Here is a 16470-nt window from a genome sequence, read left to right as displayed (position 1 = left end):
ATTGTAGAGGTGAGGAGGAGAAAGAAAATCTCCAAACAATTTATTTCCACCAAGAGAGCTATCTACCATCCATCAGTGCTTACTCAGCGGCCTCTCTCTGCACCCCTGCACTTCCTGCACAGTCAGTATGCACTTAAACATGAGATATTTGAAGTAGCTCCATTTGCCCTGGCATTGGCGAGGTATTACGGGCTAGCCTCGAGGAAAGCACGGAAACAATTGAGAAACATCAGGGGGAGCAGCAAGAGACCTGAGGTAGAGGCAGGGTGGCCGTTGAGGTAAGGAAGATCGAGCCCTTTCCCCCCCGCTGAACCAAAACAATTTGTCTCCTTTTGATTTGCATGACCATCCTGGGAGCTCTGCCTCACTGTGCGATCCCTGCTTTACCTCCAACCTGTCAGCAGCTGCTCTGAACGACTGCTCCATAACGCCGGCATTATGAAACAAACCACGTATCGCTCATGCGTGGTATAAGAGCTTGCATGGCTCTTTATATGGTTGCTATAGCTTTTTATACAGGTCACACAGTAATAGTAGGTCTAACGATTGTTCAGAATGACTAAGCAGTGCTAAGATTATGCCTCAAGTCCACAGCAGGCCTCTGTCATACAGCCCCGAATAGAAAAATACCTTCCTGCTTGTCAACCAATATCGCTCAAGCCTATGTTGATAAGATGATGCATTCTGATTTGTACTGCACTTATTCAAACCAACTCACCAAGGGAAATGCATTCATGCTCAGGCAATAGATCCAGTACATATTCTCTGGATATGTGATAGAGAGGTTTGAGGTAGAGAAGTAATACATTTTTTCAGCCCTGTATTCAAAAGGTGTAGCTCATTCTCTCAGATGTTGCAGTAATATTGGAAAATAAAGGTTTACAGTGCACAGCTTTTAGAATTTTCTAGTTTTATGGCTTTAATATTCCAAATGTAATGTAGAAATGTAGATTTTGTTCACTTTTTTGGACATAGCAACCAACAAATGAAAAGACTGCCTGTGTATTTTGCTCGGTAAAGGTAAACTAAAACACCTTGGTGTAGTGTTCGGTACATGTTCAAAGCCCTCATGATTGGAGGCTGTAATTGTGTTACGATTCAACTAATCACATTCCCAAGCACGCATAAAGCTAATTTGCTCTCACCAGAAATCAAGTTAAGGGACTGTAATGAAATCAATTAAAAGCAGGATTTCACTGATGGTTCATTTCTTGCACAGTGTGTTGTCAGTGTGAGCGTGAACAAGAGGCTGACAAAAGAGCTTTGAGATCTGAACAGTTCAGGACTAGGACTGTTATGTTACCTGGATCAGACCTTTACCTCAAAATGGAAGATTATGTGCGGAGGCGGGTCCAAGAGACTAAAACCATTAAAACAACTGTTCTGGCGTATATAAACCATTTATCCTGGGCTTTGAATTATAGCAACAAGACCGAAACCACGTCTCACTCAAAAGATCATCTAGCTCTGTCTTAATTAAGTCGGACACTCTTCCCAAAACCAAATGAAAAAGTGTCCCATGATTTTTGTTGGATCACAGTAGCATTTGGTCTAATCTTGGTCCAACATTTTGGTCTAATTCCAAAAGTCATGTTGGAGACCCACACAGAGACCATCACCCAAAATAGCTACTTGTAAGCATGGTGGAGTAGCATCACGCTATGAGGCTGCACAGCGGCTCTGCTTGGATCAGGGATGCCAAAAATACTCCATATAGCAAGATATTTTGGAGGAAAAATGTGCTGCCCCCTGCAAAATTGAACTTCTGTGCGTTGGGTTGTTAGTTACCTGAACGTTATGTGAGTCCATGTGGTGATGAAATATCCTCATTAGTTGCTCTGTGCTCCCCTGGGCTGCTAATCCACCATACTGTATTTCTATCTCTCAGTTCACTTTCATAATGCAGCAAAACAGCTCCCAAAATAACACTTAAAGCACATGAAGTACTCCAACAAAGCAGAGTATGCCAGTATAAAAAACAACAAGTCCCAGTACCCATTTAATGAGGAAATTAAACCGTCTGTCATTTTCATATTTGAATTGGAAAGTAGATCCGGCAGGTAGTATCTGCAGGAAACGTGCATATAGTAATCTTGCACCAGGAAGAAACAGAAAGAAATAATTGTATTTACATGAAAAATAAATGGGTACTAGGTCTTTTTGTTTTCACATTGGCATAATCCTGTTTGTTCGTGTTTGTGTATGTGCTTGAAGTGTTATTTTTGGACCTTTTTTGCTGCACTATGGAAGTGAATGGAGAGACACAAATACAGCATTGTGGATTAGCAGCGCAGGGGAGCACAGAGCAGCTAATGAGGATATTTCATCATGACAACACCCAGGTCAATATACAACCCAACGCTCAACCAAAGGACAGTTTTGCTTTCAAAAAGAAAAAAAAACAAACAAACACTGCTGGTAATTGGTATCCAAATGAAAGTTTAAGAAAATCTGATATAACAGGTTTTCATTTCAGGCCCCGAAGCAAAAAAAAAACAACGTAAGTACTTGAGAGGGTGTGTAGCCTTTTGATATCCACTCTACCGGTAACTCACATAACTCACATAAACCAAGTTTAGACTGGCACAGATAGCAGGGACAGCAGGACCTGGCTTGCAGCACAAGGCAGGAGACTATCAGTGTCCTCTTCATGCTACATTTCGAACCTATTACAATGTGCAACGACGTGGTAGATTGCAACTGTGGGGCGGCGCGGCTCAGGAGGTAGAGCACTCGTCTGGTAATTGGAGGGTTCACGGTTCGATCCCCGGCTCCTCCAAAGTGTGTCAGAGTGTCCTTGAGCAAGATATTGAACCCCTCACTGTTCTTGATGGACAGCGAGGCACCTTGCATGGTAGCCCCTGCCATCCGTGTGTGAATGTGTGTGTGAACATTGTAAAGTGCTTTGAGTTGTCAGTAGACTAGAAAAGCGCTATAGAACCATAACTATAAAGGATAGTAGGACATAAAAGCGCGGGAAAAAAACGCTGAATTTTGTGGTGCAAGAACAATATCGTTGAGGCTAAAATGGCACAACATATACAAAGACATCCACAGACATCTGAGGGCCTTCTATGCCATTTACTCAGAGAGGAGTGCTGGACCGGCGGCAGATACACAGACATAAAATAAGAACTTCAAGCTGTGTGTCAGAAGAGCTCACAGTGAGCTACTTACCCCCGTGTGATGTCTAGACCTGCCGGGTAAGCTATACTAAGGAATGCTAAAATGCTAAAAACTATGTTTCACTCACTCACAGACACACATACACACACTTTCTCTCTCTCTCTCTCTTGCTTTCTGGTATCAGCATCGCTCTTGTCATGTTTCCAGTGACAGTCAGATTGGCAGGGGCGAGTGATAAGAGAGTAAGGGAATGTATTGTATCCCCAGGGCTCTGATCAGAAGATCTGTCTGTTTATATCTCTCTCCCTGCCTCACCCCCTCCACCACCCCTTGATCGTACACACACACACACACGCACGCACACACACACACACACACACACACACCCATAAGGGCTAGACATGTAGCAGTCAACCACTTTCTATCTGGTCTGGTTGCTTGTAATTCATAAAAGATCACAGCTCTTCTTCTTCAGGCAGCCAGCTTCCTAATGTATCTGTAATGACAATGAAATGTGGCCTTGGAGTGCCTCTCTTACGCACACACAGACACACACACACACACACACACATACATTATTGTGCCCCATGGGAAATCTTTTTGAGCCTGGGCATTTAATGTATTCTGACTTAGCTGTCCAGATTTATACTAGTGGGATATTAAGTCTAACCCTGATTAACCAAAGTTTTTGGTCCCTTTGCACAACCTTAATGCTCTACTACAGTTACATGTTCAAGTGAGGCCATTGCATACTTGCAGTGTGTATTGCGGTGTGAGTGTTTATAGATGTGTGTTAGTGGTTCTGTGCGTAGACCGCTGAAATTCTAGCAGCGTGCTCAAGTGCATCTGGCAACATTGTGCTTTCCAGCATTCTGTCTACAAGAAAAACTCAATTAATTACGTTTACACTCCTGGAACCAGAACAATAATGGTAGCAGATTGTGGAAATGGCTTTGTTAGAGGAGGAACAAGAGCTAAAACACTGTCATGTCTAGCCTCTATTTAAAGGGTTGGGACTCCTATGATTTATGGAATAGAAGAAAATATGTTTGTAATTTGTGATGAATGCGGTTTTCTTGGGAAGCAATGGCAATTTAAACCTGTATGAAGGACAATATACTGAGAGTGGAAAAAATAAAAATAACTATTTTATGTCAGTGTTAATACATGTCAAAACGCTCAAACCACTGCTCTGCAACTCTCTTGCACACAGGAGTTCACTGAGGATATACAATATGTGCAAGAAGCCATTGTTTTTTTAGTCTTTTTTTGTCTTCCATTGTCTGTCAGGATTACTGCTATCTCATAATTTATTCATGTTTCAATGAATTCAGTGAGCAAACAGATGAAGCCTACATCTGCGTTTGGGCTGCAGGGAAACAATCCCCAGCATGTTCACGGATTCACGGTCTCTGAAATGTTACGTGACTCGACTTGTTTGGTGACCAGTTCAATGAAGTGTGACGTTTTTCTGTGTCTGATGTGCTTTGCCCCTGCAGAAACTGATCGGCAGCCACGAAGCCTCGTCTGTCCAGCTCTGGGTGTCTTACAACCGCCAGCCGATGAAAGCAGCCCAGTTTATGACCCGGCATCCGATCACAGTGAGTCTCCTCGACATGGTTTGGGAAAAAAGATTAAGAACTTAATGTTTAGCAAAACGCTAACCAGTGATATTGATATCTAAGGCTGGGGATGTACTACATGACATTGAGGCTGATGTATTGCGACAATTTGGCATCCTGCCTGGTTTTCAGTGCAAGGTTTGTCCGTGTTGTATTAGGTGAGGGTTCAGGATTAATATCCTTGCCTCCCTATCCAGCTGGGATCATTACCGTTATTTCAAACATGTTTGATTTTTATGCACCCAATCTGATTGGAGATCAACAGCAGCTAATGAGAGTCAAGTACATACAGCTGCAATTTGTCCCAACTCCCCTTTCTTCTTCTCTTCCGTTTTGAAGTTGTGCATATGCTCAGGCTTGGCCAAAAAAATGTGGATGTTTTTTCATGGTTTTAGAAGAGTGTGCTCTGCAAATCCATGGTCATCAAAGACTTTAAAGACTTTCAAAGACTTTAAATAAACCTATTGTATCCCCTAGACAAACTCGTCAAGCATTCATCGAGCATCTAGAGATTTTCAATCATTTTTACTGACTGATTTTTATTTGATGTTAATGTAGCAAAAAAAATTGCAATATTTCTTGTTTCACTTTTGAAATAATATTATGTTTTACTGCAGCACACTCCTTGCAAATTAACCACACTGGTTTGGTGTTTGGAGATGGCCCTAAAATAAACATCTTGCCAGTCCAGGCACGTTTCAGGGTTGATAGAGACAGATTTCCAGTACAGCACTTGCCTACTGTCAATAGTCAGATGTTTTAAAAAGTTACTAGGTGTGGTTGGAATGACATCCCGTGAGAAACTATTTAGACTACACAATAACATTGCTATTAACATAATTTTTTAGAAAATATTACAATGAAAATATTAAAACTTCTGTTAAAATAGCCTGTTTAATTCAGTCTCTCTGGGCCACTTGGAAGTTTCAGGGCCCGATGTGGCCCTCGGGCCGCCAGTTGGAGCATGTGTGGCATCATCCTTAGATGTAGAGAGCATCATTTCACCCGTCCCTTCAGTATTTATCCTGATACTGATGTGCTGCAGGCTCGTGCTCGGCTACACCAGCGGTCAGTTGGGCAAATGGCTTTGAAGAATGAAGATATCATTGCTTTTCTGAAATGGGAAGTTTGGTGTATACTCTTACCGATTTCAAGGAGAGTGTTCTCTTGAAAAAGGTATTGCAAACGGAGCCTTTTGTCCCTTAGTTATGGGCTCAGACATTAGCAGTCTTCTGGAGCTAGTTTTGGTTGGTTCCCGAAACAGTATCTTGTTTTTTTTTTTTGTTTTGTTTGTTTTTTTTCAAAAAATTAAAAGGTAAAAACCATAAAAGGACCGAATTAGGAAAAGCTGCTCATTTAGTGTGTGATGTCCAGTCTTTGTACAGTCGTCCCAGTTGTGTGTTACGTCTCCTCCTTACTCAGACTGCATGTCGGTAAGCAGATGATGAATCCCTCTTCCTCCCTCCTCCCTGCAGGAGTACTATATCGCCGATGCGTCAGAGGACCAGGTGTTTGTGTGTGTGAACCACGTGAACAACGTCACACACCTGTACATCTCAGACACACAGGGCTTATCTTTCTCTCTGTCGCTGGAGAATGTGCTGTACTACAGTCCTGAGGGCTCGGGCAGCAACACGCTCATCAGGTAAGGCCCTCACACACAAACATACACACACACACACACACACACACACACACACACACACACACACACACACACACAGACACTCCTGCATTTACCATAACCAGTTCAGCCAGGTATTTTAGGGACAAGCCTCGGTGACATCATCAACAAGGAACTATGACAATGTGACCCTCCCATCTGTAAGGTGTGTGGTGCTAAAATGGGCAAGGAAACTGGATGGACTCATTTTTGATCCATCATGTAGTTGCTGGTGCCCCTCGCTGTTTTATCCAGTGTGGTATGAAGGCAGCAGGGGAGCCAGACGGGAGCTGTGTGCCATTTTGCGACCGTCCTGTCTTTTTCCACTTCTGGCCTTTTTATCTAGACGCTGACTGTTAGCCTCCCATCAGTGAGGTGGACTTTCCGCCGCCTAACATTCTTAAAAATAAACGCCTTAATCCACTCAAATTGTTAAATAAACAAAGCTTGAGTTTGATGCGTGGCTCTGGTGTGGAGGGATACAGGAAGTGCAGAAGTTACCGGGTATTTCCAGATGCTGATAACAGGAAAAATACAGGAAACTCAGAATTTGGTGATATTGTCCATGGGTTCCAGACTTCAGGCAGCTATAGACAACAACGGATTTTCCTCCAAATATTGAACATAGTCCTTATAATTATAGTTATGCATGTTATGTATAGTTGTTCCATTACTTTTGAGCCTCTGAAAATGGGGTGACAATGTATAAAATTGGCTGTAATTCCTAAACGGCTGATGCCATATTTTGGTGTATAAGGGCAAAATTCTGAATATTGTGTCACTGTCCAAATTCTTATGGACCTAACTGTATGTGCATTTTAGTTTGGGAAAGCCACACTTGTAAAGTGATGTTATGTCTTTGGGTGGATTAAGAGGGTTATATTTAAGAGTGTTAGCGAGGGGGAAGTCAACTCAATGGGTGATTTAGCCCTTTATAGAAATGAAACATAAATGATATATGCTTTTGTATGAAAGAGATAAATTTCATCATCTCTTTATTTATCATGCCAAAATGTAAGTTCACTTTGACTATAATTGTGTATGGATACAAAACATATACTCCTGCTCTTTAGCAACAGTATATGTTTTGTTTTTTGGGTTTGCACCAGTTTAATCAGCCTTGAGATGTATTTAAATCAATGATTCATTTGAAAAGGTAAGCCAAATGTACAAGGTTCAGCTGATAGCCCTGCCTGCACAGACAAATGATCCACAGAGTGCAGCTTTATGGGTAATTGAGAGGTATCCATGGAAACATCAGGAACTGACCTGAATACTTCTATTACCTGTAATATAAAGGCTTATAATATCGGGGATACAGAGGCTTTGTAAACTTAACAATCGGTTTCTGTTTGCAACAAAATACCCCGTCTGATAAAAGCCAGTTGATGTGGCACAGCTTCTGGAAACTTCTGGAGGCTCGCCACTGTCTGACCTCTGAGTCCCGTCCTCATTGTTTGTTTTGCTTTCCTCCTCCTCCTCCATCATCGTGTCAGGGTAGACACGATGTCGGAGACAGAGTTAATGTTTGTAGAACTAGTCACAGTGTCGCTCTGGCGTTTTCCTGCCAGCAGTGACTCTGCTGGTCTGTTTGACTCCCCGTCCCCGTCCACTTCAAAAGCGGCTGAGGAGCGCCGCGCCTTCTGTTCTTCAGTCTCATGTTGGTAAACAAATGTCATCTGACTCATTAGCAGTTTAATGATGACATTTTAATGAGAGCAGGGGTTGAGACGGTTACAGAAACTAGAGACACAGCAGTGCCCACGTGATGACACCATGAGCGTATTGTAAAGGATTGGCATTTTATGTCACTACATTAATTTTTTTTTTTTTTTTTTTTTTTTTTTTATTTTATTTTAGTAGTTAAGTTTTATTAGTTTACTGCCTGTTCTTTTAACTAATACCTGTTGAGGCGCTCCTAGTGGCTCATGTGGTACAGCACATGCCACGTATCAAGTTTTACTGTAGAGGTTCATGCATTTTGCATTTTGAATGGAATCAACGTGTCAGGATGCATAAGTATACAACAAAATAATAAATAAATTGACCCCTGAAACATGTCATTGCATCTATCTGATAACAGGGTTAACTGACAGTCGACAAAAACACTTTCTTTTTCTGATTAGTGCAATGGAAAACATAAAAGAGGAGCCTCTCTCCTAAGAAGTGCCACATTTCATGAAAGTGGAAGTTAAAATACCCAACAGAAAGTTTCAGTTCCAAGATCTTTTTTTGTCGCTACAACACTGGTGATCATGTGATCTGTCCTTCAACCCATTTCATCAGTTTAATGTGCAGTCATAGGCTTTTGGTCATAGAATACAGCAATGGGCAAATGGTGGTAATTACAGTCATGAGGAGGAGAATGGTGATTGCCAGGAACAAATAACTGAGCACGTGGTGGTGTAAGATTTACTGGGTTGGTGACCACAGTCGTAATGAAAGTGATGACAACCAGGATTAGCTTTTCCGATATTAACCAACATGATTCAGTGGATATTAACTACCTAACCGTATCGAGCACGTTCCTGTTGAGTAGCAAAACACAACTGTGTAATTGTAGTTGTCATCGATTATGAATGCTTCAACCATAGAAATAAACTTTTTTTGTGGCAGCTTCTTCATCACACGAGTCTTACTTTGCTTTTTTGCCCGTGGTGCTCTGATAATCGATAATTGTTGCCATTTTGAGCATGCAACTCTGCATTTGTTTATTTTAATGTTTTGATTTCAAGTGTGTGTATAGGACAAGAATATTCTACAACCCTTAGGCTGATGAAACTCTTCCAAAATTTAATAGTTAAACTCACAAGTGTATGGTTTGTTAAACTAAAAACAAGGCTGTTTTTCTCAGGTCCTCAGAGTTTAACATTATGGAAATGGGATGCTTTCTCTTGACATCCACAATATGCTGTGCAGACAGTAAATGACAAACAAAGCAGCTGGGCTTGTTGGGGTCAAAACAAAAATATCTTAGTGTCTTTACTTCACTGCACTGCAATTATGGAATTATCTTTTTTTAGTCTCTGTGTGATTTTGTGAGGTTTCCAACAGCCGCAATCTTCCCTGTCTTCCAGCACCCCAATACAGTTTGGCTGGATGGATATTTGTTTGTGGAGATTGAACCGTCAAGGAATACTCAACAATAACAATAACAATAACAGCTCTTTCCAGTGGCAATAGCATGGATACCCACCATTATCTACAGCCCTCGGCGGTGAAGAGTTTAATTAAGATCATTTTGTGCCGAAAAACACTGGCAAACTGTATGTTTTCACCCCTGAGGAGTACGAGTTTGGGACAGAAAGAGCATGCTGGAAATAGTTGCAGGAAGTAGTTCCCAATGAAAAACTGACAAACACTGGCATTGGCATTTGTCAGTGCCTCCATTGACAAATAGAAGGTGAAAAGTAAACTTTATCTGCCCACAGAAAGTTGGACTCACCAAACTGAGGTTTGCCTCTCAGGACGGCTGGGATTTCTGAGTATTGAAGTTCAGGTTTTTCCAAGTGTTACCTTTCACAGCCCTTTTGAGAGTTGCTCAGTGCAGCTTTAGATTTAAAAATTTCTGATATTCTAGCAGTGCTGTATGCTGATGAAGGTGAAGTGACAGCTGATGTCACTTCCCTGATAATGACATAATGTAAGCTTCTCTCTCTCTCTCTCTCTCTTTTTTTTTTTTTTTTTTTTTTTTTTTTTTTACAGGTACTTTTCCAACGAGCCTTTTGCAGACCTGCACCGCGTGGAGGGGCTGCGTGGAGTCTTCATCGCCACACTCATCAACGGCTCCGTGAGCGAGGACAACATGCGGTCTGTCATCACTTTTGACAAGGGAGGAACGTGGGAGCTGCTTCAGCCGCCCGCTGCTGACAGCCTGGGAGGAACGCTGGACTGCCAGGTAGACTGACTCACCCGCCGGCTGAATGAATAATGTAATTGTCCATAGGGATGTACTAACATATAGATATGCAGCGGATCTCAAAACTCACTGTTGCTGCTACTGCTCCTGTCAGTATCTTTGCCAGATTTGTGCCAGTGTGGCTCTCAGATGGAGTGTGTTTGCAGCACTGGACTCTACATCTTCCACCCTGCTGTGATGGAGTGAGCAGTCACAGTCATGTAGCTTTCTGTAGCGATGGAGGTCCACCCGTCTGTGGGGAGGGCCGCGGAGGATGCCTTGGATAATTCCTCTGCAATTGCTTTCTTTTCCTGTTCATAAATTTCTGGCACGATCTTTTAACTGAAGTGCAAGGGGATTTTGTAACATGGCTCAAGCACTTTGACTGTATTTTAAAACCATTTGTTCTCCACAATGGAGTATGAACATCCCAATAGATTTGGTAATAGCTTTAGCCCGGACTGATCCTGCAGGAAAGGGCTGCTTAAATGCCACGTGGAGAAGCTGTCGCTGAGTTGTTTTTTTTTTTTGTTTTTTTTTCCCACTCCCGTTCAGTGACACACCAGGGTCAGGATGATGTCGCTTCATGTGGGTGGCCATGCTCGATGTATTACTGTCCTCATATAGCTTCCTTGTGCCACAATGCCGACACACCGTAGCAGTTTTGTCCACCACCCTTCTTCCATCGTTGAATCTGAAGTGCTCCCATACAGCGAAACGCAAATGATGCAGGAGGCTTTTCAAGTTCCTCCGCTTGCCATGCTGCCATGCTGCCACACTGCGCTTGTTTGGTGTTGGGATCAAACATGCCTCGTTCACATGGACACACAATCGGCTAGTTTTTTGTGTAATCAACCAGTTATTACATTTCAGACTAAAACACAGCCAATCTGCGGTTCACTTGCACCACTACTAATATATGAGGCCAATATCAGTCCTTTATCAATAACAGAAACAGGACAGCCATAGTCGTCCACTTCCAATCTAAAATAATTTTTTAAAATATTTTTTATAGTCTTAAGACTTTGCTAGTTTAGTATATCATTAGTAATCAACAAACAGTTCTGTTAAATGATTTCTTCTAGGCCTGGGCAATATTTTGATGTATTGATATATTGATATTGTGATGTGAGACTAGATGTTATATGGAATTTTAGAGAGCCGGGTTACAGTAAAGACTTGCAGTTTTCTGAATTTATCTCTGTTCCTGTTGGTCTATAATTTGTTTCTACCTGCTTAGTCATCATGGACACATTACTAATGAGAGTTTATAAAAATTGTCTTGTGTGTAAATACTAGGGATGAGTGAGCACACCACTATCTGTATCTGTATCTGTATCCGTTTAACTGGAAGTGGGCGGGGCTTAACCCTGAAGTTGGCTGAGTTTGACCGGAAATGGTGGGGCTTAACCAGTAGGTTATTTTAAGCCTGAAACTGATAAGTGTTGATCAGAAGTTGCTATATTTATTGTTTATTGGAAAACTATTTACAGAACAGCCTCAGAAGCTTCAGATCAATGTTTTTGATTACAATAGTAAACAAACTATTTACAGAACAAGCTTTTTATTAACACAGAACATGAATATTCTTAAGCGCATCAATGAATACAACACATGCAGTAGGCAATCATTAAGTACTAGACAGAGAGTGTATATATATATCTATATCTATCTATATAGATATATATATATCTATATAGATAGATAGATAGATAGATAGATATAGATATTTATATTTATATAGATATATAGCTTAATTTGTAATATTTATACTACTACTATATTTATTTTTATGAACTACAGTGAGAAAGTGTCAGACTCTCAGTGCATGCAGCCAAAATAAAATCAAAATAATAATATACTTTGTGTGTTGAGATAATGTATGTGTGTACGTGGTGTGTGTGTTTTAAGACTGTGACTCTGCACCACGTCCGGTATGAGCAAAGTTTTCCAACTGACTTTATTTCAGAAACCAGCCGGTAAGAGTGAACAGACGGAAAAAAAAAAAAAAAAAGAAAAAGCTGTGTCGGCAGTGAGAGACGCGACGCCAGTCGCATTCAGCCCCAACCCCTAACCCTAACTCTGCTCAAAAGCAGTGCGTCTGTTACCAGTCAAGTTTAGCAGAAACTCTACTGACTATCAGTGATTACAAACTGAGGCAAGAGCGAGCTGAAAAAAACCTGACTGCTACTGAAGAGAGACGCGACATGAGCTGTCACACCTGAGTGAGTGACAGCTGAGGTTGTCCCTGTGTGTGTGTGTGTGTGTGTGTGTGTGTGTGTGTGTGTGTGTGTGTGTGTGTGTGTGTGTGTGTGTGTGTGTGTGTGTGTGTGTGTGTGTGAGCGGGGCACACGGCGTAGGGGAGGGTCGCTGTGTGTGTTGTGTGTGAGCGGCGCACCGCTGTACTGTGTCTATGTAGGGGAGGGACTGTGTGACTGGCCTATCACACAACGTGGACACAGTCAGCTGCCTAATGAAGATTTTCATTCATCACGAGCACGGATATCGACTCATTTTACTCGGATCATACTCGTACTCGGCAACAGTGCTTTATCCGTACCGGATACTCGTTTCAGCCGAGTATCCAGCTCATCCCTAGTAAATACCATACCAGGAAAGCACCGACACTCATCCCTACAGTATTCTCAAATTATTGATATTGAGGTATTTGGTCAGAGATATCATGATATCAGATTTTGTCGATCTCGCTCAGCCCTAATTTCTCTCTCATGTAGTTTTTGATCTCTCGTTCTTTTCTCAAACTTGTAAAGTAAAGGCTAAGGTAAAAAAAAACAAAAAAAAAAACAAAACAGTGTGAAGTCCTCCAGAGAATTTTTATTCTAAGGTGTGGGTGAGATGCCACTTCAGTAATGGCGACTTGTATACTTCCACATACTGCCCCAGATTTGTGTATCCTGTATATTTAGTGTATATTGTTAAGTAATACACTAGATGGACACAGTTTGAGGAACTCTTTGGCCTGGGACCGGCCAGGAGAATAAGCCAAGCAATCTCTGAAAACGCAACAGTATTTTTGGAATCGTGTCCTGTCGTTATATTAAATTAACTAAAATAACAGGCTAAAATTGTTTGAAGTCACTCTGACTAAAATTTCAGACTAATGGAAAAGAAATGACTAAAATCTGACTAAAACAAACTCTTGCACCTTGACAGCATGATTTGCTGGGAAGCCTTTTTGTTTAATAAGTGTGAGTTGCTACAGTCTTGCAGCAGATTTGCTAACAACAATTCTGGCTCTAGTGTTGTGCTGATTCAGCCACATGGCAGCAAAATGTCGAGCTACAGGCTGATCCAGAGCTAGAGGCTAATCACTACTGACCAGCGACCTCATACACCCCAGTGCACACACACATGGTGTAATGACTGGTTTTTGACTGATGACAACACAAACTGCAACACGTCTGAATGAGATCAGAGACGAGATGGCCAAATGCGCCACGTGCCACGAACAACCTTTGAGTTTCTGTTTGACTCTGTTGGCTCGTGCAGGTGTTTATGGTTTTGCCGAGCTGTCGTACCGCAGAATCTATGCATCCTTGGCCGCCTGCCTTGCCATCCACTCTGCTTTGAAAACCATGCACAGGTTTGTGTAGAATACTCTGATTTGGTTTTGCAGGTGTCAGATGGTGTGTAGATATTTTGTGGTGAGATGAGGAAAGGGAGTGACGGGTTCCTTGCTGCAGCCGTATCAAAACACAATCTAGTTGCAGTCTGGTTCTTAATACGACTGGGATTTGTCAGGGTTAAATGAAAAAGAATATTTTTGTACTCAAGCCGATGATAGCTGATATTGCTGCTGCAAGATAAATTTCTTTTCAAAGACCAAGGCCTTGTTCTGATTGCCAGCCACAATCTGTTTTTGTCATATCCAGATTGTATCCAGATTGATTTTAGAAAATCTGAACCACAAAAAACCTAAATGAAATGAAATGCAGTTTTTGCGAATGACCTTCAAACCATGTTTGGAGGTGCGATTCCAGTTGGATTTCTACAGATGCTTCTTTGTTTGGATGCTCTGGATACTCAAACTGGATTTCAAAGTGTCTGTCACGTCACTTGCAGTGCAACACACACCGATGACGCCAAATCCAGAGTGACACAAGTGCAGCAGAGCAGCTGAGCAGAATCCATGCTGCTGCTAGCAGAGCGGCATGGAGGACCACACACAAAACAACAATCTGTGGACGGACACTGAAATAAATCGTCTGCCTTGCTCCTTTACATTGCTCCTGCTTCCGCGTTCGAAAGCCGTGTCACCAGCATATGTAATTACTGAAGCCTATGTTGTCACCATAGTAACCCGTGCAGATAGGTTGGTGATGTCTGAAGACACAAATCCGATCTGATCGCTTGCAAATAACAGTGTGGACAATCTGTTTTATAAATGATTTAAGAAAAACTAATATTTTGTCCTGATATTCGTTCAAAAAAACCCAGACAAACCCAGGAAAATAAAATTTTTGTCAGGATGTCTCTCAAAGAGCGTGCATCTTTCTCAGACCATGACGGGACGCAACACCTCCCCACTGAAATCCAAACAGGTGACACTCTTAGCTGACACTCTTAGCAGCACCTTAAGTCATGGTGAGGCAGGTTTCATTGCAGGTTGTCCCGACTGACACCCCTGAAACTCATTCAGAAAGAAAGGGTGACACCTCCATCATATTGGAGGTGAATGAGACTGGCTGTCTGAAATCAGATTTTTGTCAAAGGTCAATAGCAGCCCATATAATAAACTGATATATCAGTCTAGCACCAGTTGTCTCATGCGATGGAAAATTGGGATCTGTCCGTCCATCTGTCATGTGTGATGTCTCAGCTCTTCTGGTCCGTTTTGAATGCAACTTTGACACTGGGTCAGGTATTTTGAATATAAACCTGACTGGCTCACCACCAGCAGGCCAACAACACCGCAATCTTCACGCTCAGTATCTCGGACGCTGCCGGGTCAAATTTGATGAGCGTTTGGGGAGTGATTTGTTGTGTCTCACTTGGTGTTTGCCTTTATTAATCCATCTCCTCTCTTCCCCTTCAGCTCAGTAAAGGCTGTTCCCTCCACTTGGCCCAGCGCTGGAGCCAGCTGCTGAACATCCAGCTCAGGAGGATGCCCATCCTGTCCAAGGAGTCTGCACCAGGACTCATCATGGCTACAGGTGGGACACCAAGCAGTTTTTGCCATCAGGGTTTGAGTATCCACCTGTAATAAAGAGAGTAATGTGTAAGGACTGCCACCTGTTGGAAGACGCCTTTACTGTCAGAGCAAGGTTTGTTTATTCATCAGCAGCGTCATCATGACTGCTCCAATAACACAGATACGTGGGGCCTTCACAGGAAACAAGTGCAGCCACACAAAAACTACAACTCTTCCTCTGCGGTGACTAAGCTGCTGCACTCTCTCTCCGTTTACTGAGATGTGACTTCCTGTATTGCCAGAAATACAGCGTGCATTTGCAGAACATGTCTAGGTTTTTTTTCCTCTTGGGTGGTGTGTTGTTTGTGTGTGTTGCTGTGAGTGTATTTAATTGGAAAATGAATTGCTCAGAATGCAGCTGAGTTTATTCCTCGTCTCCTCTGGTGTGCGCTACACACGGCAGCCATGCCGAAGCCGGGTTCCCGTGAGCGACTGCCTCTTTGCCTCTCCGCAGCTGGCAGAAAGCATTGATTTGTTGATACTTTTCCCTGCGTCTGTAAAGGAGACTGTCCCCCCCCCTCCATGCCCAGGCAGTCCCTCTAATTAAATTCTTATTAGATAATCGGCGTGGAGAGAGAAAGTGAGAAAGAGAGGAGGGACTGGCAGTTGCCGGCACAGTTCGCTTCGTTATCGCTCTTGAGCAGATGGGCTAATTACTGCTGCAGCATCCAGCGGGCACTCAGCGCTTCCAGTGTGCACATGCATCATGTACAAGTCGTGCATGTGTGTACACAAACTGCACTGAGACATGTTTACATTGACAATGGCCTGACAAATGTTCTCATACTTTTCAATGGATCCCTCTGCACGCTAGTTAGACCAGTGAAATCAATACTGACTATATATCACACCATATTTTATTAAAAAGCAGATATCAGTCAGGCATTGTTGTCCACCTCCAACTACATTTAACGCTGCGTCACATTATCTCCCTGGTCTTTGTAGGTAC

The 16470-nt window shown here is 42.3% G+C and overlaps 1 protein-coding gene across 2 annotated transcripts in view; it reads left to right on the top strand.

Moving 5' to 3' along the window:
• sorl1 (sortilin-related receptor, L(DLR class) A repeats containing) overlaps positions 1-16470 on the top strand; it is a 79179-nt gene that overhangs the window by 18339 nt on the left and 44370 nt on the right. For both annotated transcript variants that reach the window (XM_030066672.1, XM_030066671.1), the window contains exons 4-7: positions 4626-4727; positions 6224-6393; positions 10117-10309; positions 15366-15483. In XM_030066672.1, the coding sequence (XP_029922532.1) occupies positions 4626-4727; positions 6224-6393; positions 10117-10309; positions 15366-15483 (583 nt within the window). The remainder of the gene's footprint in view (positions 1-4625; positions 4728-6223; positions 6394-10116; positions 10310-15365; positions 15484-16470) is intronic.

This window comes from Myripristis murdjan, chromosome 13 (assembly GCF_902150065.1).
Source record: "Myripristis murdjan chromosome 13, fMyrMur1.1, whole genome shotgun sequence".
Classification (NCBI taxonomy): Eukaryota; Metazoa; Chordata; class Actinopteri; order Holocentriformes; family Holocentridae; genus Myripristis; species Myripristis murdjan.
The sequence above is the reverse complement of the archived record's forward strand: the minus strand, read 5'-3'. Positions and strand labels throughout refer to the sequence as shown.